The 25,753-nt window shown below is 36.0% G+C and overlaps 3 protein-coding genes across 5 annotated transcripts; 2 read left to right on the top strand and 1 right to left on the bottom strand.

Moving 5' to 3' along the window:
* The first annotated feature begins 217 nt into the window (after positions 1–217).
* shisa10.1 (shisa family member 10, tandem duplicate 1) lies at positions 218–7,685 on the top strand. The gene is made up of 5 exons (XM_084417637.1): positions 218–588; positions 2,239–2,398; positions 2,687–2,811; positions 5,082–5,297; positions 6,496–7,685. The coding sequence occupies exons 1-5, from the start codon at positions 528–530 to the stop codon at positions 6,672–6,674; spliced, it is 741 nt and encodes a 246-aa protein (XP_084273763.1). The 5' UTR covers positions 218–527; the 3' UTR covers positions 6,675–7,685.
* Positions 7,686–10,395: 2,710 nt separating this feature from the next.
* Positions 10,396–23,050, bottom strand: atrip (ATR interacting protein). 3 transcript variants are annotated; one of them, XM_084415733.1, is made up of 14 exons: positions 22,811–23,050; positions 22,099–22,411; positions 20,959–21,038; positions 20,596–20,766; positions 20,405–20,520; positions 17,333–17,433; positions 17,155–17,238; positions 16,943–17,069; positions 15,027–15,677; positions 11,582–11,724; positions 11,413–11,504; positions 11,246–11,332; positions 10,793–11,051; positions 10,396–10,613 (listed from the first exon to the last, which is right to left on the bottom strand). In XM_084415733.1, exons 2-14 carry the CDS (start codon positions 22,397–22,399, stop codon positions 10,540–10,542), a joined length of 2,286 nt encoding a protein of 761 aa, XP_084271859.1. In that variant the 5' UTR covers positions 22,400–22,411; positions 22,811–23,050; the 3' UTR covers positions 10,396–10,539. The 3 variants fall into 3 exon arrangements, with proteins under 3 accessions (XP_084271859.1, XP_084271860.1, XP_084271861.1); XM_084415734.1 differs by having other exon boundaries at positions 20,959–21,035; positions 22,811–23,026; XM_084415735.1 differs by having other exon boundaries at positions 22,252–22,411; positions 22,811–23,026.
* A 796-nt stretch (positions 23,051–23,846) lies between these two features.
* Positions 23,847–25,372, top strand: LOC311294717 (protein BTG1). The gene is made up of 3 exons (XM_084415732.1): positions 23,847–24,009; positions 24,182–24,318; positions 24,600–25,372. The coding sequence occupies exons 2-3, from the start codon at positions 24,198–24,200 to the stop codon at positions 24,935–24,937; spliced, it is 459 nt and encodes a 152-aa protein (XP_084271858.1). The 5' UTR covers positions 23,847–24,009; positions 24,182–24,197; the 3' UTR covers positions 24,938–25,372.
* The last annotated feature ends 381 nt before the right edge of the window (positions 25,373–25,753 follow it).

Here is a 25,753-nt window from a genome sequence, read left to right as displayed (position 1 = left end):
AACGCATCATTTATTTATCACCGTAACGCTGCTTCGAAATATCCAATAAAGAAAATAAATAGTGGGGTAAAATATATATAAACATAAGAGATTTAGGCCCCAACTAGCTGTTTTGAAAAAAGAAAGAAAAGAAAAGGTATATCATCCATGTTCCCAAAACCAGCATATCACCAGACCTTCTAAACTTCGTTTCGTTTTCGTTTCATACAAAAAGGATCCCGGTTGGGAGGGGCATTTTATGGATTATGAGACCCACGTTGTGACACATCGGCCATTGATTCCCATTGTTGTAGGTCCAACATTGTCTATGTGTGTTGTGTTGTGTTGTGTAGGCTATGGTTTTCAGGAAAACGTTAATCTTTTACCCCGTGTTTATAGTCTAGACGTCAGCAGTCTCCTGGTTTACAGTTAAACCTGAAAGTTTTGCTAGACTAGGCTTTTTCCCTTCCTTTCCACAAGGCAGGATCGAGGGCTGTAGGCGTCTTCTCAAATTACAACATCCGCACTAAACACGCTATTGAAGGAGAATGGCGTCCACCGTCTCGGTTCTTCTGATCCTGTTTTCGGGAATATTGACGGCGACAGTCGGTGAGTGTATAAAATACCTAACGAAAAGGCTTATTAACCTTTAAGCTTTGTTCTTGTCGACGGTTTGTCCGGGTAAACCGATGTCTGTCAGTCAAGTTTATAGCTGGATCAACCTTGACAGACAAACAAACGATATGATATGTCAAAACTTTAATTCTATAATTTATCGCGATGTATCTTGAAACTGAATCATATGTATCTTTCTGATTGTGTCACGTCACGTGTTATTTTTCCCGTCATATTATTAATGGTTTCAAGTGTTGGCTACTTGTGGTTGTTGTTTTCCTTTTTTTGTCTCCGCAAATATCGTCTATAGTAAATAAAGATGTTATTTTTTTTAACCTAGCCTAATTTTCCAATATTCTGGAACTGTTTTGTGTGTTGAATGTTTGATCAACATGTTTCCAGAGATTTGAAAACATCTTAACAGTGATGTATTTCCCCATACTTTGGGTCTAAAAAGTCATGCAACATAGTTTACAGGTAGTGCATTAATTTACTGCCTCTCATGTTGTTCCAATGAATATTCTTTTCTTCCATGAAACATTTGAGGAGACATTAGGCAGAAAGTTTGTGTTGCTCTTTTACATACAAGAAAAATGGATGGTTATTTAGGGATGTCCTGATCAAGTTTTTGCGCCCCATAGTCATTGAATATTGAGTATCTGCCGATACCGAGTCCCGATCCGATACTTGTTTTCCCAGTGCTTGGTGCACTCAAGTACATTAAAGTTATTGAAATCAATCCAATGTGGACAGAGTTTGTCAGGGGCTCAAATGTGTGTGTGTCTGTGTGTGTATATTGATTTTATTTATACATACATACACACACACACACACACACACACACACTATATAAAGACAGTGGTAGATGTAAACATCTGTTACAATGATAGTGGTCACAGGTATGAATATGGGACTACTGATATATAGTTATATTTTATCTATACAATAAGCATAATAATTGCAACAAAAAAAAGTGGAGTAAAGGTTAGAAAGCATGAAGCTCGCAGTGTCAGAATGCCAATCTGTCAGTCAAGTGCGAAGCAAGATGAAACTCATGGCAACGCGTAATGGCAATAACGTCTCATGCAGTATGGCGGCAGATAAAACTATACAGTAAATAAATAACTTTAGAATGAATCGTTATAAAAGTGTGCATCAAATATGCGCATTGTGTGTGTGAGGTGCTAGAACAGACCTCATTGGTTCTCAAGTGCATATTTGAGCTTCTTTTCCTTTTGATGGCGGTTGGCAAACCCGCTTGAAGGTGCATACCGCCACCTACTACACAATACCTGCGTGACAGCTGATGTAAAATAAAGGATCGGGCTTAGGATAGCCGATATCGATCAGTTAAAAAAAAGAAAGAAGCTTGATCGGCCCCCATAACGATTCTTGAGATTGGGTCAAAACATCCCTATTATTCAAACTCTAAAAAAGACCTTATATAAAATAGATCTTATATAAGTCTTCTGAATGCATTCGGTAGCTTCAGTTGCTTTTGCCGTAGCGCTCAAATCCGCGCAGAACTACTTGGTTTTGGGCGACCTGAGGTTGAGTAAAAGATAGCGTAAGGTTTTCAACTATACCTTAAGATACTTTTGGCCAATATGTCTTATTTTTTCTCATCTTTTTTGCTTTGTTTAGCTGATGATGACTGCATGGGCTACATCACCAGCAGTGGTGCGTGGAAGGAGTCCATTGATTGCGGGTTTCTTCAGTTCTGTTGTGGGACGTGTAATAACAGATACTGCTGCTCCGATCTATTCGAGAAGTTATCCGAGGATAAACAAGAGGACTGCATTTTGTGAGCAGTCTTATTTGTCTCATGAAAAATAATTGCTTTCATTGTTTTATTCTGATATCAGCACACCAGCTTTACATTTATAACTCTTTCTGTGCCATTAGCATCCCCAAACAAAGTTTTGAAAATGACTTCCCAAACACAATCCCTGTTTTTGTTTATAGTCAGATAGTCATGCCATATATTTGTCGTATTAAAAATTTTTCAGGGAAATCTAACTGCAACCAGTCATATTTGAAACAATAAAGTGTGTTTCTAAATGTGATTATTTTTTCATAATCTCTCCTAAAGCAACGATAGTACCTATGTCGCTGTCGGCGTGACAGTAGCGGGGCTTGTGGTCCTCATCATTATGTTCATCGTCTGCTGCGTCTGTCCCTGCTGCTGCATCTACAAAATGTGCAGAAACCCCAGACGTAAGTGTCTACACTTGCATATTTTTTAATAATTGTATCCATTCTTGTTCATGTTTCCAATTTGAGATATGTCTTTCTTGCCAAATATTTTGATGGGCATCATATTCCACATTCAGATGTGAAGCCAGTAAAAATAAATTTGGCAATTTCTCAAACTGAAACTCATGAAACTCATCACTGACATATTCATTGTGATGATATGTCCATGAAAGTTTATAGATCATGGTAGTTGTTGTTGAATTGGCCTTTTTATGCTAATTTAAATGAATGTACTACAGTATGATTTTTATTGAAATACAGTTTAAAACAAATCAAGATCATAATATAGTCTGTTATATTATATTAGTTAGTCTAGTATACTATACTAGTTAGACTATCTGTTATAAAAAATATTGTTTTTATTAAATAATCTGTTATAATATATAAATATAATTATATAGAAAAAACAAAAGTCAAAGTCTACATGTATTAAAATAATGAGAAGGTTTTTATGCAAAATATATTCATTTCATTCTAAGTCTTTTATTTAATTTTGGGCCGGAATATGGACGACCTGGATGTGTTTTCGTGTGTAAAAATGGCAGAAATGTTTTAAAACCATTTTTTCCACAAGTTTAGACTTTCTCTGACCTTGTAGCCTGTGATACAAATGCTGGAATGTGACTTTTGAGAGTGGAAAAACTAAATACTGGAACACTCTGTGATTTCCCCACCCAGTCTGACTCACTGTGTCCACTGCAACCACAAACAGGAAGCGTGAGCGCCCATGTGTAACATAAGGAGATGAACCATTGTCACAAGACACTCATAGACAGCTGCAGTGTCATCTTCAATAACATTTGTTTCAAAAGTATAGACTTGGCTTCCCTATCTGGGAACTGGGAATGTAGTACTCTTCTTAAAGCGACAGTGCACCTTAAAACCACAGCTCTCCCGAATTACATTTTTTGAGTGCATATGTGTGTGCCGGTCTCAAAACATGTCTCCGTCATATTGTCATATTCTGCTCGTCTGGCACTTTGCAACAACACAACCTTGTTTCTGCTGCAAAATGTTTGCTGTAACAACCCAAAATCTGATTAGAGTGGTCAGACTGAAACGGATTTCCAGAAATGCGAAACCACATGAAAGTTGCTCAAAACGTATTTGTAAAATTTGCTTTTCATTAGATTTTTGTGACATTCATACTTGCTAAATCTGATCGGATTTGCACAGAAACCGGATTTAGTTTGACAGTCTGAACGAGGCTTTAGTGCTTAAATACAGACAGAGTAACTATGGACAAACTGGAACATGCAATGAATGAAACCGATACCAAAACAGTATTAGATACTTTTATTTTAATTAATTTTTATATTTGGATTTTTAAGGTTTTAGTAATTTTGTTGTGTTTTTGTTATTATTAGTTTATTTTTTAAATATGTCTATATAGTTTATTTTTTTACATTTTTATTTAAGTTTTAGTTATTTTAGTACAATGATGTTGCCTTGGCAACTAGCTGGAAAAAAAGTGTTATAAATGTTATTTTATTTCAGTTAATGTTTAACTTTTATGGTTTTAGTTAACAGGCTTGAAGTATGTTGTCGGGAGTACCTATTCCTCATAGGTTGGATTGGTTTTATTTTCTGTCAGCATATTATTCGGGGTTGTTGTAAAGTTATTTGTTCATAATTGAGATATAATTGACCATTTTTAACATTTAGCTGATGTGGTCGATGCTGATATCTGTAGAGCAGGATTGCCAACGTAATTATGATATGTAGGTAATGCAATTAAATGATGTCAAATGATTTGCATGCCAAATTGTAGAAACTGTAAAACATATTTACACAATATATATTTAAAATTAAAACAAATGGTTGGTTGATTAATCGTCTTAGTCAATATACACATATATATTGCTGAGGTTTTAAACGGCCTTCTACGGATTAAGACACAGCAAGAAGTTGCTATCTAGTGCATCTTAAATTTAGCCATTTAACCGCGCCAGAAATGAATTGCAGCTGTAATTGCGGTTGCAGACGTTATCAGGCTGTCCTTATTAATTTAGTTTAAAAATAAAATAGTGTTTCAAAGTTGGCTTTGAGACCCACATTTATAATAATTAAGACAGAAAGGTTCCAGAGAAGTTGTGACAGACCTATATATATATATATATATATATATATATATATATATATATATATATATATATATATATATATATATATGGTGAGTCCTCCATCAACTATTATCTATTATTCATGTTGTTTCTCCATTTGTTCAACAGCTGTTATGGGAGCAACAACAACAACTACAGTGGTATCCACACAATACCCTCAGCAGCCTGTTGTCCACGGAAGTCAGTACCCTCCGTACCAGCCCGTAAAACCACCTCAGTTTGGGTACAGCGGGGCACCAGGATATGGTGGGCAGCCTATGCCCACTGCACCATATCAGGGACCGCCTTACGTAGCGGGACCCCCTCCCCCATATCAGGAGGCTGGTAAGATAATGAGCTTGAACAGCAAAAGTTGTAGGGCAGAGCGATAAGTATGAATATTCATGATGGTTTTGCTGGTAAATGTCGTGAATGTCGAAATTTTATTATGCTTTTTTAATGTGTCATTACATAGTTTTACAAAGATTCAACACAGTATAATCGACAAAAAAAAAAGCACGAGGTGCTCAACCACAAAATATGTTTTAAAAAAGGGAAGTAAAAGTTGTTTCATGTTCTCACCACAGGTGAAGTTTCAGCCCACGCTTTTCATCATGCGTAGTTTTTGCAATCCTGTCTTGTCTTGTCTCATGACTGGTATGAGTCATGAGTGCGAAAGGCAAGGCCGCTGTTTAAAAGCGTCTGCAGCAAAAATGATTTATTACTTTGCATCAGTTCAGAACGTTTTAGTGAATCGATTCAGAATTCTTTGTTTGCATTTTCACTCAAAAGGTGTTTTAGGGAAAATAAATTGTCGGTAATTATTGCTGTTAAAAGAGATTAGTTTTAGATTATAACTTTGTTTAATAAACTGTTTACTTTTAGTTCTTGCATTAAAGATTTTTTTAAAAATCTATTTGGTTACAACAGCTGGTTGAATTAAAGAAAACGTATTTTTAAACTATTTCAGAGCACATATTTAAGATTTCTCATATCGCCAAAGGAAATAAAAATTGTGTGTTTTTAGATATAGTGCTGTTTAAAAGTTTGGGGTATGTAAAATGTTTATTTAAATGATTTTGAAAGAAGTCTTATGCTCACCAAGGCTGCATTAATTTGATCAGAAAATACAGTACAACAATAATATTGTGAAATATTTTGACAATTTAATATCTTTTAAAATGTAATTTATTCCTGCAATGGCAAAGCTGTATTTTCAGCATCACTACTCCAGTCTTCAGTGTCACATGATCCTTCAGAAATCATTCTAACATGCTGATTTGATGATCAAGAAACATTTATCATCATCAATGTTGAAAATGCTGCTTATTATTTTTGTGGAAGCTGTGATACAGTTTTTTTTATTCTAAGATGACAATTTAATACACCCTTGCTGAATAAAAGTAATAATTATTTATATCTTACAGACTCCAAACTTTTGAACAGTATGTATTTACTCAGCCCTAACAAGTTTGCATAAAAAAAGGGCCAACAGTGTCTCAGTGACTCAACTGTAGAACTGTAATTGTGTTTGTGTTTGCAGGAGGCACAGGATATCCTGCTCCCTACAGCCAGGCTGCGTATGACGGTGGACAGGCCGCGTACCCCATACAACCACCAGCTCAGCCTGGTTTCGCTCAACCGCCTCCACCGGCAAACTACAGCTCGACTCAACCAGCTTACAACCCCGCCTACGTGGAGCCTCCAAAGACCGGTTATTAAACCACAAGCTGGACTGTTGACGCTTTCGCAGTTCCATGACCTGGTCTCCTACAATTGTGCATTGTACAGCTACTGTGGACAGCATATTCCAATCGGGTCGGGAATAAAATGATCGGTGTTTATCATGATTGCTTTAAGGTCTTCTTGCGTGCCAGCATTGTTTTCCTTACACTCGCCTTTTACACTTCATTTTATATAAATATATATTTTATCTTCTGTGACTCCAAGCCATATTACTTTTTCACTTTGTTTGTGCAAAAGGGAATATCTTTGTTTTTCGTCTTGAAATGCCGTTACACGCCTTTAAGATCGTCAGATTCATTTTATCCTGGGAATTTGCACAAAATACTGACATTTTATCAGTTGGTGAGTTGGAATCACGCCAGCATGCTGTTTAGATGTCTTCACAATTTTTGTACCATTCAGGTTTAAGCATCTGTGATTGTTTGTAACAGTGTTCTCATGCACAGAGATCCAGAAAATGCCTTATTTATGCAGCTTATGCAGCAAATTACACGTGGACACTTTAACTACTACATTCTCAGTGTGTTCAAAACATTTTATGGTTCTGTATGTTGCAGAAATTCTGCATTCATGAAGGAGTCAACACATTTTATAAATTTCCCTTTCCTCTGTCCTTGAGCCAAATGACTTTGCCATCAATTTAAATAAAGTTAAATAAAAAAAATTAAACAATAAAAGTCACTTAAAGGTCAGAAAGAGGGTGAAATTTAAGATGTTGTTTGACTGGCATGTCTAGTTATCTGGAAATTCTTGTAACAGGCTTGTCCGGGAAGTTAGTTCATATTTGATTAACCCTCTCTGTACAGTCTTCCACTGATTCCTGTTGGGTGTGTGTCGGGTCATATTTTTAGGATGTTTGTTCATGGTTTATTAACTATTAATGTTCAAATAATTAGTGTTTTATGTTCAAATGTTTATACTTAAGCATCTCCATGTTTGCAACTGCAAATAAAAATAAATTGTGCTGGAATCACTGTTAAAGTCAAATTCTCTGCCTACAAACATTATTTCTCTCATTTTAGTCAGATTTTCTATTTTTCAAAACCTACACAGGGCAAGTTAAATGGTATACAGGGCAAGTTAAATGGTATACAGGAAGTGAGCTCACTCATGTGTTGATGCCAATTAAAAATACATTTAAGCAACATGCTAGAAAATACACATTGGTCGTGATGGGAAAGTACATACACCATCTAGAAATACTTTGTCACATACCGTTTCCTTACATTTGTCTTATTTTATTATGCAGGTCTCAAAATCAGCTGTGAGATATTACCTCGTATAGTTAAATGCTGTACAGCAGCGGTCCCCAACCTTTTTTGCGCCACGGACCGGTTTAATATCAGACAATATTTCCACGGACCGGCCTTTAAGGTGCGGCGGATAAATACAACAAAATATAAAAAAAAATATAAAAAACAATTAAATATAATAATAAACGTGAATCCAATGTGTAGGCTTACTTGCAATTTTATTAGCAGGGTACTCGTAATATCGCGCCTAAAGACAACTGAGAAAGCCTGAACACAAACAAAAAGCCCCCCAAAAGAAAAAAATCTCCATGTTTACGGTGCTGATGCGATGTAAGGTGGCGCTGCCAATAAAGCACATAAAAGCTGTCACAAAGAACCGATTTTAAGAACCAAAATGAATGATTATGAATATGTAAAATATAGCAGGAGACATTTTAATTGTTTAAACAAGTGTTTTCTGTGCAAAGATGAAGTTGACAATGCTGACTCGATCTTCGCAGTATGCCTATAGTGAACGCGCCAGAGAGAAATGCACATATACGAATTACATAAGCAGAGAACAGTCAGTTTTCTTTTGTTTTGAATTGTTCTGTTTAAAATGAGACATTTCAAGCTTTCTATGTCTCAGGTCTGTGAGGCAAGTAGGCTACCTTATACGCTGAATTTCGGTTAATTTATGAGATCAGCTCCAGTTCACGCGCCCGCGCCTCCGTGTCCTGATTAAATATTTTCTATTATATTTACTTCTTATTAAATCCTGCCAATTGGGTGATGAAACATTGATTAAAATTAAGATACAATTAATACAAAACGAAATACAATTTAAAGACAGGCTTTTTGCTTTCTGTCTGAGGTCTCTGTGAAAGTTTTAAAGCAGTCTTTTTGTGCCGCTTTCAGAGCGCTGCACGTCCGTAAGGGTGAACAGTCCCATCCGAACAATTATTATTATTCTTTTTTTTTATATATTTTTTTTGTGAAATAGGCTACATTTCTAAATTAATGCGACTTATAGTCCAGTGCGACTTAGGCTATATTATGTTTTTTCTTCTTCATGACGCATTTTTTTACTGATGCGACATATACTCCAGAACGATTTATAGTCCGGAAAATACGTTAAGTTATATATTCTTTCTGTGAGGCCCGGTACCAAATGTCCCACGGACCGGTACCGGTCCGCGGCCCGGGGGTTGGGGACCTCTGCTGTACAGGAAGTGAGCTCACTCATGTGTTGATAATGTCAGTTAAAAATAATTTAAGCGACCCGCAAAAAATACAGTGGGAAAGTATACCATTCAATGTCGTACATCTGGAAATACTTTGTCACAGACTGTTAACATACATTTGTGTCTTATTTTATCATGCAAGTCTCTGAATCAGCTGTGAGACATTTCCTCATATTCGCCAACGTCAATAACAACGCACATCCGAGTTAACTAAAACCGCCGGTACTTTCCGCGAACTCGCGCGCTCTCGTTTTACAAACTGTCGCCATTTTGCGCATTGTCGATAGTGTAACTTACCTCAAATTACTTTACTGTAATATTGTTGTGTTCGTTTTGTTGCTATCCCAGTTGTTTTGTACATTATAATAATGTACTACTTTTTTTCCTGTCGTAAATTTGGGGATTATATACAACCGAGATTATTATTTTAAAGGGATAGTTCACCCAAAAATTGTCCTTACTTAAGTTACTCACCCTCATGTTGTTCCAAACCTATATGATTTTTTTCTTCTGTTAACCAAGATATTTTAAACAATGTTGGTAACCAGACAGTTGACGGACCCATTGACTTCTACGGACCCATGACTTCTACAGTTGACGGACCCATTGACCCAAAAATCCTACTACGGAAGTCAATGGGTGCCGTCAACTGGTTACCATCATTCTTTAAAATATCTTCCTTTGTGTTCAACAGAAGAAACTCATAAAGGTTTGGAACAACTTGAGGGTAAATAATTACAAAATATTTGGGAGAACGATCCGTTTAATTCAAATCAAAATTACATATCAGCCTAACTATTTTTTTGAGCGAGTAGCCGCTTAAGCAAGATAATGTAAGCTGGTCATTAAAGCAAAATAATCATAGACGTGTATAATGGGGGGGTGTATTCTGTAAAACAGGTTGCATCGCTTCTGGTTCTGGTCTTTTGTATGTACTTTGTTAAATATAGAGCTGGCAATAAAAAATAACTAGCCACCAAAGTCCATATATAGTTCATGCTGTTAACACTTTCCCAGACAAGTGGATGTGATGAGATCTGTTTTCCTGTTTGTTCATGTGACATTCGACATAAAGCCTATCCCTTGCCTCAAAGCTGAACCCCAATAAATATTACTCTATTTATAGCAATTGTTACTTGTTAATTATCACAAAAAAATATTTCTCGTCCTTCGGTTTATAAAAACTGTAGCCTAATTCATAAAGAATGAAAAATACCTCAGTGACAGAATTAATTCTTTAATTCGGGTCATTAGTGCTCAGTCTTAAAAAGAATAACAAAATCTGAGGACAAGAGACAAACAGAATGTTTCTGAGGGGACACACTGAACATTTTTCATTACAAAACTTGACTTTATATTAGATCATTATGACCCCGTCTCCATATCCATGTCTTCAACGTACTCCGTTTCAGATCTGCAGATCTCCTCCAGAGCCAGTTCTGGAGTGAAACAACAATATAATACCATTTAATGCATCACAGTGGACTAATTTTAAAACAAATATCTTTAAGGACAGTAAATGTTATACATCAGATGCTACTCAGAAGTCAGTTAGCCAATCAAAATGATGTTGGCATTAATTAATATTAACTTACTGAATATAGAGATGTGAACCCACCTTCGCTCTCGGACAGATCTGGGACCAGACGGAACGTGTCTCTGATGGCGGGAATGACCTGATCGTACATGTGCAGGACGTCCAGACAGTGTTCGGAAAAGGACGAGTCCTTCAACAGCAGCCAGTGCAGTAACATCAGAGCTTCTCGCAGTACCTGTAATCCAGGACTCGTCCAGGTCCGATTCCTCAGCGTGTGACTTCCTCTGCCTTTTGTTTTCAGCCACTGCCTGTGTAAAAGCACAACGATCGTCCGCACCACCTGAAGATGAATAAAATACAGTTATGGTCAGTACCAGACCATTTTGTTGCATTTTGCTCTACAGAAATGAAAGATTTAAGAACAATGATCATTTCCATTGTGCTTCTGTAGTCATTTTGTCCAATTTTGTCAATTATATTCTTTGTTGGTTTTGCTTCAAAACTAACAGATATGGAGGGTGAAAAGAATCAAACCTCATTAATACACTGGCAGGATGATTCACAATAAGCTGTCCATGTTTCTGCCTTCTGTGTGAACAGTTTGGTTAAAAACCGGATGACCTGTTGATGGAGGAATCGGATTTTTAAAATTACAGTTTAATACAATGCATTTCAAAACAAAGTACTGCAAGATAACTCGCCTCAAGTTCAAAACGACTCCACATATCTTCTGAGGCGGATTTCTGCGGTCTAGAGGTGACGTACTGGAATATTTTGAGAAAAGGACATGGATCTGAGGGAAGACAGAGGGTTTGTGTTAACTCAAGCCAACAAAAAGACACTTTATGAAATGCTGAAAGACACACTTACATTCATGTGAGCAGATTTTTGTGGCCATCTCTTCATTATAGATGATAAACGACAGAAATCTCACAGACAGAAGGACTATTCTGTAGGACGTCTCCAGAGTCATGCATTTGGACAACACTTGACTCGACATGACAACCTGGAGTCTACATTTGAGAAATCAGATAACAGTTTAATTGGTAAATAAAAGTAAACGAGGATGATTATAATAATATGCTTATTTACATTACAAGCTATGTCATTTTACTCTCTGGTCATATAAATATCAGAAACTTCACCAAACTGCATATTTTTGCTCAGTCTGGATTAGGGATGGGACGATTAACGGTTTCACTATAAACCACGATAAAATGTACTGAAGGTTTTGTGCTGAGTATTATCGTTTAAAATTGAATTATCATTAAAACCGTGTTTGATTATTGCGATTTTAATAACTCACTGTAAATCCTGTCCAGCCAGCAACAGGCTGACGCAGGCGCAGCGCGCAATGTTGTTGTTTTTTTTATTTGAGAAGGAATGGCCGGAAGCAACATGCTAAAAAATACACATTGGTCGTGATGGGAAAGTACATACAACATCTAGAAATACTTTGTCACATACCGTTTCCTTACATTTGTCTTATTTTATTATGCAGGTCTCAAAATCAGCTGTGAGATATTACCTCGTATAGTTAAATGCTGTACAGGAAGTGAGCTCACTCATGTGTTGATAATGTCAGTTAAAAATAATTTAAGCGACCCGCAAAAAATACAGTGGGAAAGTATACCATTCAATGTCGTATAACATCTGGAAATACTTTGTCACAGACTGTTAACATACATTTGTGTCTTATTTTATCATGCAAGTCTCTGAATCAGCTGTGAGACATTTCCTCATATTCGCCATCGTCAATAACAACGCACATCCGAGTTAACTAAAACCGCCGGTACTTTCCGCGAACTCGCGCGCTCTCGTTTTACAAACTGTCGCCATTTTGCGCATTGTCGATAGTGTAACTTACCTCAAATTACTTTACTGTAATATTGTTGTGTTCGGTTTGTTGCTATCCCAATTGTTTTGTACATTATAATAATGTACTACTTTTTTTCCTGTCGTAAATTTGGATATTATATACAACCGAGATTATTATTTTAAAGGGATAGTTCACCCAAAAATTGTCATTACTTAAGTTACTCAACCTCATGTTGTTCCAAACCGGTATGATTTTTTTCTTCTGTTAACCAGAAGATATTTTAAACAATGTTGGTAACCAGACAGTTGACAGACCCATTGACTTGTAATAATAAATACATTTAGGCAGATTAATAGTTGTATTTGAATGAAACGAGAGAGCGTGTGCGCGTCTGTTGTGATACATGTGCGCTGTGTTATAATGCATTGTTATTGACGACGGTCATTTTAAGGAAGGAAATGCCACAGAATTTAATCTTGCTTAAAAAAGTGCAAAGAGCTGCTTGTTTTATTTGTTGTTTGTTGATTTTCAAATATAAAACTTGTTGAAATGTTTTCAGTGTGAGCATCAGTTATTTTTGAACACTCATCTCGTTTTAACAAATCCGTGATAATATTGATAATCATGATAATTTTGGTCACTATTATCGTGATATGAAATTTTCATACCGTCCCATCCCTAGGATAAAGCTGAGGTGATTTTTTTTCTCAAAAAACAAACAACAAAAAAACTCTGCATGCAAACTTTTGTGTAGTCTGTCTAAAGTTTTTATAAAACGTTTTTTTTAAAAGCAGATTGTTCTATAATTCCAGTAACACTTTAGTTCAGGGTCCAGTTCTCACTATTAACTAGTTGCTTATTAGCATGCATATTAGTAGGATATTGGCTGTTTATTAGTACTTATGAAGCACATATTAATGCCTTAAGGCATTCACACAGAATGTGTTTTTCTATCACAAACACGTGCTTGACGGACGTCTTAAACCGTTGCGCTCTCGTCTTGCGTCTTTTGCAGCGTCTCGCGTGTGACCCTCCATTCATCGGGGCGTCGATGCTTGACGGAGGGCGTGTCTGAATCTTGGTGCTGAGTCTGCTGATGCGACCATCACAGTGACAACAGCCAATCACATTCATTTTCCAGTGTCGCATGAACTGCTAGCATCTGGGCTAGGGCATTTGCATAGGCAATCTGATTGGCTGAAAACTTTTCAACTTCTGCCGCGAGCAACACCAGTGACGCAAGGGAACCCACAATTCAGTTCGCCAATGCATGACGTCACCGAATCAAAGTAAATCAAAAGCGTCAAGACCGCTGCCCCGTGTGAATGCACCGTGACACAGCATTATAAAAATAAATATTCAAGTTAAAATAAGTTCAACTTATAAAAAACGCTTTTCTAGACCTTGCACTTTTTTTTTTTTTGCTCCACGGCTAGCATATTTTTCCAATTGTTTTCAATGGGAGCTCTGCTTTATAAAGCGCCAGCAGCGTGACGAGGAGCTAAACGTGGCGTGGTGTGGCACAATGGATAAGACACATGCCTTTGGTGTGAGAGACCCGGGTTCGAATCCACTGTGAGACACCAATGTGTCCCTGAGCAAGACACTTAACCCCTAGTTGCTCCAGAGGCGTGCGACCTCTGACATATATATAGCAATTGTAAGTCGCTTTGGATAAAAGCGTCAGCTAAATGAATAAATGTAAAAAATGTAAATGTAAACGTGTATTTCACGCTGAGCGCAAAGCATTTTTTACCGGTTGCCGAGAGTTGAAGAATGTTCAACTTTAGGTAAAATGCAGCGCTCATCGTTTTAAAAAAGACGTCTTTAAAAAAAAAAAGTCCTGGAATGTATATGAAGTGATCTTTATAGTGTGGTCACTGTCACTTTTTACCCAGCCGTCCAATCACAGCAGAGGAGGGGCGGGACAAATACCACACCGACCAACCGCTACATCCTGCTTTTACAATGGTAATTTTTTATATAGATACAATACAGAAACAGATCTGTGAAATGAAATACTAGTCCACCGCTTAGCACTCTGTGTGAAATAGATGCTCAGCTCCTAGTCACGCTGCTGCCGCTTTTAAAAACGAGGCGCTCCCATTTAAAACAATTGGAAAAATATGCTAGCCCTGGGAAAAAAAAACGTTCGGTGGAAACTCAGCCAAACAGCAAAAATGTGTTCTGTGTGAACCAGCCCTTTTTCTGTATGACCATATTCTACATCCCTTAATCCTACACAATATCTAAACTTAACTACCTAACTAACTATTAATAAACAGTAATTAGGAGTTTTTTGGAGGCAAAAGTCATGGACGAAAGTGTCCAATTCTCTAAAGTGTGACCATGATTTCATATGTCAGATTTTAAAGGGTTAAGATGTTGCCACAGTATTTCTTTCCACTTTCAGTCATCTAAATGTAAAGTAAGTGGCAGAATCAGACTATAAAATGGGAAAAGAACATGACACTCATGTAGACACATGTACTATACCTCAAGAGCTGGTTCTCCTGCGCTCTCTCGGCCAGCATGCTAAGAGTCTTCAAACTAGTGTTCACTAGCGCCTCCCTCTGGCCAGCGGCGGTAATAAACGCTGGATCGGCCAACTGTAGGAGTCCTCTGAGAAGAGGCAGTTGGGTTTGCACCTCCCTGGTGAGATGCTCAGAGGCGCTGAGGGGATTCTTCGAACACTGCGGCCGGTTAAGGCAAATCTCTCCGTCCTGATGGCACAGAACCATCTCCAAAGCCTCACAGCTGTAGCACACTATGTGATAGAGAGCTTGCATGGCTGCCAGGGCGAACTCCTCCTGACCGCTGAGAGATTCCTCCAGACTCGAGGCCAGGTTGGAGTCGGAAGATCCCGACAGGGAGCTGCCATGGAGCGAGGCTTTCGCAGAGCTCTCGACGGACTCCAGCGACTGACAGTACGTGCTGATGTGGAAGGTGAGCAGGGGGAGGAAGTGCACCGCGGCCGGGCAGGTCTGGAGAACAGCATCTGGGTTACATGGGACACTCGTGGAGGGCTGGAGAGTTAATGCGGTGAGAGCGGACATAGCGAGACTCTGCAGCTGGTGGAATCGAGTTTGAGGACGATGAATCGATCGGAATTCTGTGGAGGACGAGCTGGAAGTCGTCAATGATCCCCTGAAGTAAAGGGGGAAAACAATTCACAACAGTCCAAACTTTTTACACGGATAATTAAAGATGCAATAGTAAACATTTAACAAACAGTTACTAATACTTAAAAGACATAATGCTAATAGTTATTTTATCATACATGCATGCTATTTCCACAAATAACTATCAAATTTCCATAAGTTTCAGGCCCAAAAAAAAAAAAGGTTTTCCCCATAAAAAATTTTAATCATAATTTCCCCCTACTTTCAAAAAATGTATAATTTTTTATTATTATTATGAATACATTATTCTATAATATTTTATTTCATAATAAATACTAAAATACAACAAATAATATTTTAACAATTATGTTTTAAAATAAAAAAGCAAATGTCATGGTGTAAATATGAATAATTATTATTATTATTATTATTAATTAATACAATATAATTGTTATTGTTGTAATTAATACAGTATTCTATAATGTTTAATTTACTAATGAACAATACAATACAACATTATTATGTTTTTTAAAATGCATTATACTTTTAATTTAATTTAATAATAAATAATGAAAAATAAAAAGATTGTCATGATGTAAAAAATATTATTATGATTAATGATAAGAAGATACATTACACAATATTCTTTATTCTATATATTATTATGAATACATTAATCTATAATATTTTAATGATCAAAAATAATATACAACAAATAATACTGTTTTAATAATGTTTCAGAATAAAAAGCATGTCAAGATGTAAAAACGAATATATATATTTTTTTCTTTTTTTTTTATAAATACAACATTGTATAATATTTTAAATAATAAATAAATAAATAATAAAATAAAACCAAAAATATTTTATAAGTACTGTTTTAAAAATGCAATAATTAAATAAAATCCAGCCAAACCAGCAAATGTCATGATGTACTTTTTTTTTCTCTGGAATGAACGTGAAGTGAAGTGTTCTGTATAGTGTGCTTTATGAACCGAAAATATGTCTGATCATGCGACTTAAAAATATATATTAGATCAACGTTTCCAATGTTGACATTGTTCAAATGCTCCAATGGAATATACCAACATCTACAAATGTTGCAATGGAAATTTCCATTCTTTATGATTAATGTTGTGAAAGTGGGCCAACGATTTCCCAAAACAAACAGTTGTATGTAGTACAAGCCAATGTTTACAGTATATTTCTCAGCTTTCAGGACATTTCAGACACACAAACACATGGAGACAGTGTTAAGTGTGTTGTATGGGATGTCTTGTTGATACTCACGAGCTGACGTAGCCGTTCTGTGACAGGACGTTCGGTAGAGCGGCAGGACTGATGGACAGCAGGTGACACAGACCCAAAGTGCTTGGATCCAACGGTTGTTGCAGCAGTAGGTTCAACAACACACAGCCTACAGCATCACAAACACAAACTCACAGCAAACACACCGAGAGAACAGACTGAAGATAAACGCTAGAGATTTGATCAGCCGTTACCTTCCTGTTGATGGTCAGATCTGAAGGTTTGGCCTGACTGCGGCTCCTCTGTGAGGAAACGTTTGGGCTGCGCTCGTTTCCCATCTGATAAGAGTTTGAAAATGTGATGTTGAGGAATGAACGACAATGGAAAGACCTCAGGAAAGGAAATGTGCATAAAATGTGAAATAATCCATACCCTCTAATAGATGGTCTTTTTTGCTAGGAGACGTTCTCTTGGAGAGCTCGGCTGCAAAGTTCTCCTTAGTCATGAACGCTCGACTCGCAGGAGAGTGAATACTGTGTTAACACCACAAAACACAAATCAACTATTTGTCTAGAGAGGAAACATTCTAACCTTTTAATACAAAACAAATGTTATTATTTATAATTTGTATTAATTATAATAATAACAATGATCACTAATATAAATATTAAATATATTATTTAACAGCAATACTTATAACAATACTACTATTAACAATTATTATAAAAAAGTAATAGTGATATTTTATTATATTATTTCATTGTATTCTTTAATACTACAACTAATAATACATATTAAAAATAACTAACATTTTAATTAATAATAATAAACACAATAGTAAAAGTATTAGTATTACATATTTTGATAATTATCTGGAAATAATTGTTAAAAAACAATCATCATCATTAATATTAAAAACAACTAAATTATTACAATTATTTATTTGAAATAATAATAAATATAACAATATTAAATACAAAAATAATAATAATATTTATATTAATAAAGAAAAACAACAATAAATTACTACAATGACTTTAATAATAATAATAATAATAATAATTATTATTATTATTATTATTATTTAATAATACTACCACTAATTCATATTATTATTAAAAACATCAACATGAATGATAAATATAATTATTATTTAAAAACAACAACAACAATACATTATTACAATAACTTATTTTTAATGATAATAATAAATACAACAATTATTATTATTGAAATGTTTAGTAAGATTTAATGTTAACACTTTTCAATAAGGTTTTATTTGTTAACATTAGTTAACGAACTAACAATGAACAATACTTCAACAACATATATTAAACTTTGTTAATGTTAATCTAAACATTTACTAAGGGTGTCTTCACACCAGGAGAGTCCGCTAGTTCACTTGCTTTGGTCCGGACCAAATACAATGTTGATTTTTTGTTTGTTTGTTTGGTGTGGTTCGCTTTCACACTGCCCTTTTTGCAAGTGAACCAAAATTTGTAAACCAAACCACACGTGTGCTGAGGTCATCCATTCATTGAACAGAAATTCTCATTCAATTACAATCGATGTTGTAATTACGATTTTGCAAAGACGAAGATGTGCTGCAAGACGGTTGCGGCGGAGAGAGCATGCTCTTAACTGATCAGACATTATTAAAGACAAGTGAACAGTCAGTAATAAAATAAGAACAAATACACAAATTACAAGAAGAGATTAATACTGAATAACAAAGTTACAAAGTCTAACAGTAGTATTCAGGTACAGAAATTAATAATTAGGCCTAAATGTAAAATAACACTTTGTTCACTGTAGAAATTAAATATAGGTTCATCTTTGTTAAAGCTGTATTTTGTTGTTTTATTAACATTAATGACACAGACAACAGTAAGAATATTAGGTGTCTGCTGTCACTTTAAGACCAAATGCACGAAAAAAAAACTCGGAAAAAAATGACAAACATATGGTTTCTTTCTCAACCATGACATAACCGAGAGAATACTTGCCGAGACGGGTATTTAGACGAGTTTTTTTTTACTTAATTTTGTGTGCATGTGTCCGTTCAAGGGCAAGGAAACGCAAAAGATGAATCAACTCTGTGTTTGACCACTATCTGAATCTCTCTCTCTGAATCTCTCTCTCTCTCTCTGGATAACGTGCGAGTCCCGATTTCACGGCTCTTCTTCTGCGTTTAAAATTGTTTGAATGTGTATATTTGCACAACACGTCCAAATTATAAACTTTCACTCTATGATGGTTAAATTTAGTAGTTAATCCGCGAAGCACATGCGTGCTGAACCGAGGGGCTCAACGGATCAACTGCGATCCGTTGCACCCCTAATGTATAGGCATTTCATCACCCCAAATTACATAGTAAAAATCTGACCCTGTCAAAAAAGGCGCAGTGCATTTTGCAATTGGGTCGGGTCATGTTCGCACCTTAAACGAGCCGTACCAGAGTTGGTTTGGAACCGGACCGAGAGCACCTCTTCAGCTGGGTCTCGGTTCGGTTGTTTGGTCCGCACCCGAGTGTGATTGCTGTATTTACACCTGCCCAAAAGATCCGCACCAAAGGGGGAAACGAACTTGAGTTTGATTCAATCGAACCAAACAAGACAGGTGTGAATACACCCTAACAAAGGTTGACAGATGCTGTAAAAATGTATTGTTCATTGGTAGTAGTTTGTGTGTTCATTGACGCATTAACTAATGTTAAAGGGATATTTCACCGCTGGAAAGATGAATGTGTTTTTAAATTGGTTCATTTAGGCTATGTAGTACAACTGTGAAATTATTTTAGAAGTTGGTGCCCTTCTAGACGGAGAAAAGCCAGAAAATGTATTTTTGGCTCATGTGGATGAAAGACAACAACTCCCAGAATGCACTTGCTTCGCTGCCCTACGAGGCCACGCCTACCGGTTACAGAGGGCAGTATCGGAAGAAATGATACAACTAGGCTACTAGTCGACTTGAAACTGAAAAGACGCCGTTTTATCGTGAGATCCCCCTATGGGCGGGTTGAAGACATGCAGAACGAGCTCCTCCTACTGGCTGTAGTCTCTCGCCTCTGGACAAAAGAGCCTCTGATGATGCTAAATGACGATTTTTGAGTCATCTGAGTTTTTTTTCCAGACACACAATACAGAAATCTCTCGTCTCAGGGGGACATGAGGGAGGGGAGCACGGTCGTTCGAAAATACCACCGGGTTTCTACTGATACAAAGCTTAATGCTAATCCGTGAAATATCCCTTTAACAAATGGGACCTTATTATAAAGTGTTACCAATTTAATTTAATTTAATTTAATTTAATAACAAAAAATCCAGTATAACATATGATACACTGGAGTGGAGTGCATGCAAAGAGACATGCTTATGTGAACAAAGAAAAGGAAAAAAGAAAGAAATGCTGACCAAAAGCTGTAACCGTGCAGACAACAGAACACTTGTTTCTCATTACCAATTCCTCTGGAAGAAGACACACAAAAATCAAAGTTGTATTTACATGTTTCGCGCAGGTGTGCCGGGCTGCTTTCCTCCACGCTCCACGCTCCGAAGTTTCCCTCTCATTTCATTCATCTCGGCTTCTTTAAAGTGCAACTCCGACTGCAGCGACTGCACCTGCGGTAAATCCAGCATTTCCATGAGTTCATACGAAACGTTTCATTGGACGTCAGTCAAGCTTGTGTGCCGTACCTTCCTGGACAGCTCCTTCTCCCGTTCGCTCTGAGCCTGAGCTTTCTCTTTCTCCAGGGCGAGTTGGGTCTGCCGCTGCTGTTCCTTCTCCTGATTGGCCAGTTTCAGGGAGTCCCGCAAGACTCGGATCTCTCCGTTCTTCATCAGGATCTCCTCCTCCACCTCCTTCAGCTGAGTGTGAACAGAAATGCAGACACATGAGAACTGGTTTTTAAATCCTAAATCAGGAGAAGCTAAATGATGGCTGTTTTGGTGTAAGAAGCCTTGTCTAAAAAGTGGCGTTCAGGAAAAAAGGGGTCTTTTTGAGAGCAAATTAAGTGATTTTCTATTAACCACAACAAACCGACCAAATGAAGAACACACCTTTTTCTTCAGGTCTGCTTGCTGTTCCTCTAATTGCTTGTAGTACAGATCTTCTCCATCTTTACTGGAATGACCATCTGCTGTGTGTGAGACAAACTGGTTACATTTCTAGATTATCCCATCCAAAGTTCATATAATGCAAAAATTACATGAAACATTTAATTATATATTTATTATAAAAAGCCGTGCAAAGAACTGTGGGAATAAGAGTCATAAAATATTTAAAAATAATATAATAACAATTCATTTCATTTTATAATAATTAACATAATAATATTTATTAAATTTAATTTAAAAATATGTTTAGTATGTTATATTTGTAAATAAATATTCAGTAATAATTATTATTATTATCATTAATGATAATAAGATTTAATAATACTTGTTTGATTTAATTCATTTTTGCTTTGTCAAAAATACAATAACATAATTAGATTTTTTGTTATTAAATTTATTGAGTATTATTAACGTTATTATTGAAATATTTTAAAAAGTCTAATACCCACAGTCTTTTGCTTAGTTAATGTTTGCACTGTATAAAAATCCAATATAACATAATAATTAGATTTTTTGGTTATTAAATTAAATAAGCATTATTATTTTAATCTCATGTATTATTATTTTTGAAATATTTTATAAGTCTCACAGTATTTTGCCTAGTTCATTTTTGCATTATGTAAAAATCCAATTATTTATTAATATAATAATATTATTTACTCTTTATTATTTAGACTTAAAATACATCAAGTGTTATATTGCATTTTTATACAATGCAAACATTTTTTTTATTTATAATTCAATAATAATAATACTTAATAAATTTGATTTAAAATCAATTAATTTAATAAAAAAAATCATAAAAACTCTAAATATCATTATATATTATAGTATTAGATTGTTGTATTAAATTAAATTAAATTAAATCATAATTATAATAATAAATTATCATTAGCTGTTGTTGTTATTAGTATAAATCTGCTCTGTGAAACACAAAATAACATATCCAGAGTCCATAATATAATGCAAAAATGAGCTATGCAAAGAACTGTGGGGAAAAGTTCTCAGTCCAAAAGCAGACAGAGGGAGTGTTTGGGAAACAAAAGACTTGTGGAATGTGTGTCCAAAACATCTTATACTAACCAAACACATCTTTTCTTGGAGGTTCTTTATTGTTATATGCGCTACTGCTGCAGCCGTCTCCGATGGCAAATGTTTTTCGGCCTGATCGCACAGATGCTTTGCTTTGCTCATCAGCGCAAGCGAACACAGAACCAAACGTTCTCTTTGACCCACTGTTCTGGACGTCTCCTGTGGCGGCCTGGGACGCGATGATGTCAATCTGGTCCAGGTCATCCTGGGTGAAATCGATGTCATCATCAAATGGGTCGGGTCCGTCTGACACCTGATGACCTTTCAGTCTCTTGCTTGGTGGGAAGTCCATGACAATGAGGTGCTTTTGGGAAATCAAAAAATCATAATTAATATTTATTGATGATCAATGATGAAAACATTCAAAATAAAAATAAAAATTGACAGGTCTGAATATATATACATATATATATATAACAAAAATACACACACTATTCAATTTGGGCGGCAAAGTAGCCTTTTCCGATATAACAGTTTGTGCACGTTGTAAAATGTCATTAATGTCAGTAGTGCAAACTAAAAAAAAAAAAACAGTTGAATGTAATTTATAATCTTAAATACTAGATGTTCATAGTAAATAATCCAGTTATTTTCCATCCAAAGGCGGAAAATAATACCTAACCTACATGCAATAGTCTTATAGAGTCACATACTGGGTTTATTATGGTAAAACTGTGATAAAGTGCTCAGGTTTATCAGTTACCTGCTTCAGTGTCCCTCTCAGACTCCTGCATTGACCTGCTACGACTCGTCAAACACACACCATGCTGGACAAAACACAAATAAAGAGCTACTCCGAGCTGTTAACATAAACCTAAATGACTAAATAAACAAAATAATAGAAAACTTGAGAAGCTGAAAGCATTTCTGAGCTGTGCCTCTCATTCGGTGTGGAGGAGGATCATGCGTCCAGACAAGCGCATGCGGTAGTAAAACCTCACCTGATTGGCTAAAGCGTGGCCCCAGTGTCTTACGGTGCGCTATGATTGGTCTAATGACCAGCGAACGTACTACGGAGACTTTCATGAGACAAGTTATGCACAAACGCGTTATGAACGATATATATATATTTTTTCATTTAGAAAACACGTAATAAAATAAGTTTTATTTTTAAAACAAGTAAATTAAAAGTTATCTTAACGTGTAACGGTGCGTTGGGAAACGTTTGTTTCCTTTTTTAATGTTCGTAGACATGAAACGTAAATCAAGTTCTCATAAAAGTTGTTTCAGCATGTAGCCTGTTTTTACTTAGCCTCCTGTATATAAATGTACTAAATATACTTAACAGCGAAAGCTATTACAAATGCTATGGGTACACAACAAAACACTGTTACTATTAAACGTTAAAACATTAACATGGACACAAATCGTTTTTGTTGCTTTAAAGTTGTGGAGTGCAACAAAATTGAAGCTACTAAAAAACTACCAAGCAGCATTTTATCTGTGTGAAGAGTGAAGAAACTTTCACAATACATGCATTCAAGTTGAGTAAGTTACGTGAAATTGTTTAATACGAAAAATCACTGAGAGACACAGAGGGGAAAAATAATTAAATAACGCATATAATAAATTACATGCACCATACAGTATGAATAAGAATATAAAAGTACTCATTCATAGTAACAACTACAATTTGCTAGTTTGATACACCGTCTGTTTATGGAAATAGCTCGTTTGTGACGTCACCTCGAACTCGCTCTCTGATTGGCGGAGGCGCGTGGCTGCAGAGTGTTTACCATCTGAGCTCAGAACTGGAGCTGCACGTACTCGTACAACCACCGAAGGAGGAAGTTCGCGGTCAAAAAGAGAAAAATATTTGCCCGTTTTTACAACCTCGTTAATAAAAACGCTCGCAACGGCTGTGGAAACTCTCTGTATCCGTATACCGATTCACTGGAGCAGGTCAGTAGCGTTTAAGGCGCGATTTTTCGTGTTGTTTTGAACAAAGGAATATGCCAAAGACATTGGCCAGGCCTGTTGAGTTTAGATGTACTCGAGCTGATCGATCTTAAAAAAACTCGTTCGTGCTCACGTTTGATGGTGTATCACAGTTTTACCTCGTTTTCCCTTTCAGCTCATGCAAAAACTTCATGATGAAAACTGAGGTATCTACTGCTGCTAACTTTGTCACACGTCTGTTGAGGGGAACGGGACTGCTTTCAGAAGAACAGCTGCAACAATTCAGATTCTCTTTGGAAGAATCTTTAGGGGGTAAGACAGGATTGGACATGATCTTTCCATGGTTTTAAGTAAATTCAAGTAAACCACAGTTAAAATTATATACAGTGTAATAAAAATGAACGTTGTTTATTGTTACAAACAAAACCAGCTGAAGATCATAATCAATTTATTGCAGCACCAAAGTCCATTCATTGAAACTTGCACCATTTTAACCCCCAATCTGCCTTAACAAAGCAAAAACGTTGGCAAGTAATGCTAATCAAAGGCCGTGTTTGATTGTGCCAAGGCCTAACTTTGTTCTTTCATTGTAGATCATTATCAGCACCACTGGTTCCCAAACGCACCTTGCCGAGGTTCGGGTTACAGGTGCATCCGGATCAACCACAAGATGGACCCTTTGATAGGCAAAGCGGCCTGTACGATCGGACTCACAAAAGAGCGACTCTTTTCACTGCTGCCAAGTGAACTCACCATGTGGGTCGACCCGTATGAAGTGTCCTACCGGATTGGAGAGGACGGGTCCATATGTGTCCTCTACGAGTCCACGCCACCGCCGGACAAAAATCAGAAGGACAGCTGCAAAGACAAACTGAGAATCGGACAGTCGAGTCCGTCCAAATCCTTTGGCATGATGACTTGCTCCAGCTGAAGAATGATTCTGTCTAATGAGCTGTGTGTGAGCATTAAATCAGGCATTGCTCACATTTGATTTCTTTTTAAATCTTTTTTTTTTTTTTTATCAATGGTGAAATCTTCATCCTATTGACCTCATGGTGAAAAATGTATTTTGATTAAATGTATGTTTTAAGCTCCCTGTACAGTCATGTTGAATATGTTTTTTTAAATTTCTATTAAAAAGGTTTTCTATGAATTTCTAAAAAAAAAAAAGTCTTTTGTAGTTATTCCATTAAACTACATGAACTAATCTTTCCTTCCTTATCATATTGATGTAATGATTTACTCTTCCTAAACTTACATTTGTTTATTTGGAATTTGCCTGCAGGAAATAGCTAGTTCAACAACTGCCATTCAATACATTTATATGTAATAGAAGCCATTGCATTACATATTAAAAGCAAAGTTGAAAAAAAGATGTTCTTCAGTTAATGAAAATAATTCTGAATAAAATTACTCGATAAATACATTTTGAGAATAATCTCGATGTAAGTCACAAAATAAAAAAATGGCATAATATTGATGTAATTTTTTTCTGGGGTAAAACTTTATATGGGTGATCTTAAAGGACATCTCTTTCATTTTTGTGTGTATTTTAAATATTTACAAGATACATTCCAAAATGTCATTTTCATAGTTGGCTTAAATTTAAAAGAATGTAATTAAATTAGTAACAGTTAGTGACTGCTTAATTATTCAAAAAAAAATTAATGGTATGACTAGACAAACCTCAACCTTCAAAAGTGTCTCACATATCATTGTTTTAGTATTGTTTTTTTTAAATCAATTA

Source organism: Rutilus rutilus (assembly GCF_951802725.1).
Source record: "Rutilus rutilus genome assembly, chromosome: 8".
NCBI classification, from domain to species: domain Eukaryota; kingdom Metazoa; phylum Chordata; class Actinopteri; order Cypriniformes; family Leuciscidae; genus Rutilus; species Rutilus rutilus.
The sequence above is the reverse complement of the archived record's forward strand: the minus strand, read 5'-3'. Positions and strand labels throughout refer to the sequence as shown.

What these genes read in the sequence shown, in the direction of transcription:
- shisa10.1 (XM_084417637.1), top strand. Translation starts at nt 528, where the DNA reads ATGGCGTCCACCGTCTCGGTTCTTCTGATCCTGTTTTCGGGAATATTG. An exon ending in AATATTGACGGCGACAGTCG is followed by an intron (nt 589 to 2,238) that starts GTGAGTGTATAA and finishes TGCTTTGTTTAG; the next exon opens with CTGATGATGACTGCATGGGC. An exon ending in AATGTGCAGAAACCCCAGAC is followed by an intron (nt 2,812 to 5,081) that starts GTAAGTGTCTAC and finishes TTTGTTCAACAG; the next exon opens with CTGTTATGGGAGCAACAACA.
- atrip (XM_084415733.1), bottom strand. Translation starts at nt 22,399, where the DNA reads ATGGACTTCCCACCAAGCAAGAGACTGAAAGGTCATCAGGTGTCAGAC. An exon ending in AAAAGACCATCTATTAGAGG is followed by an intron (nt 17,239 to 17,332) that starts GTATGGATTATT and finishes AACTCTTATCAG; the next exon opens with ATGGGAAACGAGCGCAGCCC. An exon ending in CCTGCCAGTGTATTAATGAG is followed by an intron (nt 11,052 to 11,245) that starts GTTTGATTCTTT and finishes ATTCATCTTCAG; the next exon opens with GTGGTGCGGACGATCGTTGT.
- LOC311294717 (XM_084415732.1), top strand. Translation starts at nt 24,198, where the DNA reads ATGATGAAAACTGAGGTATCTACTGCTGCTAACTTTGTCACACGTCTG. An exon ending in TTTGGAAGAATCTTTAGGGG is followed by an intron (nt 24,319 to 24,599) that starts GTAAGACAGGAT and finishes CTTTCATTGTAG; the next exon opens with ATCATTATCAGCACCACTGG.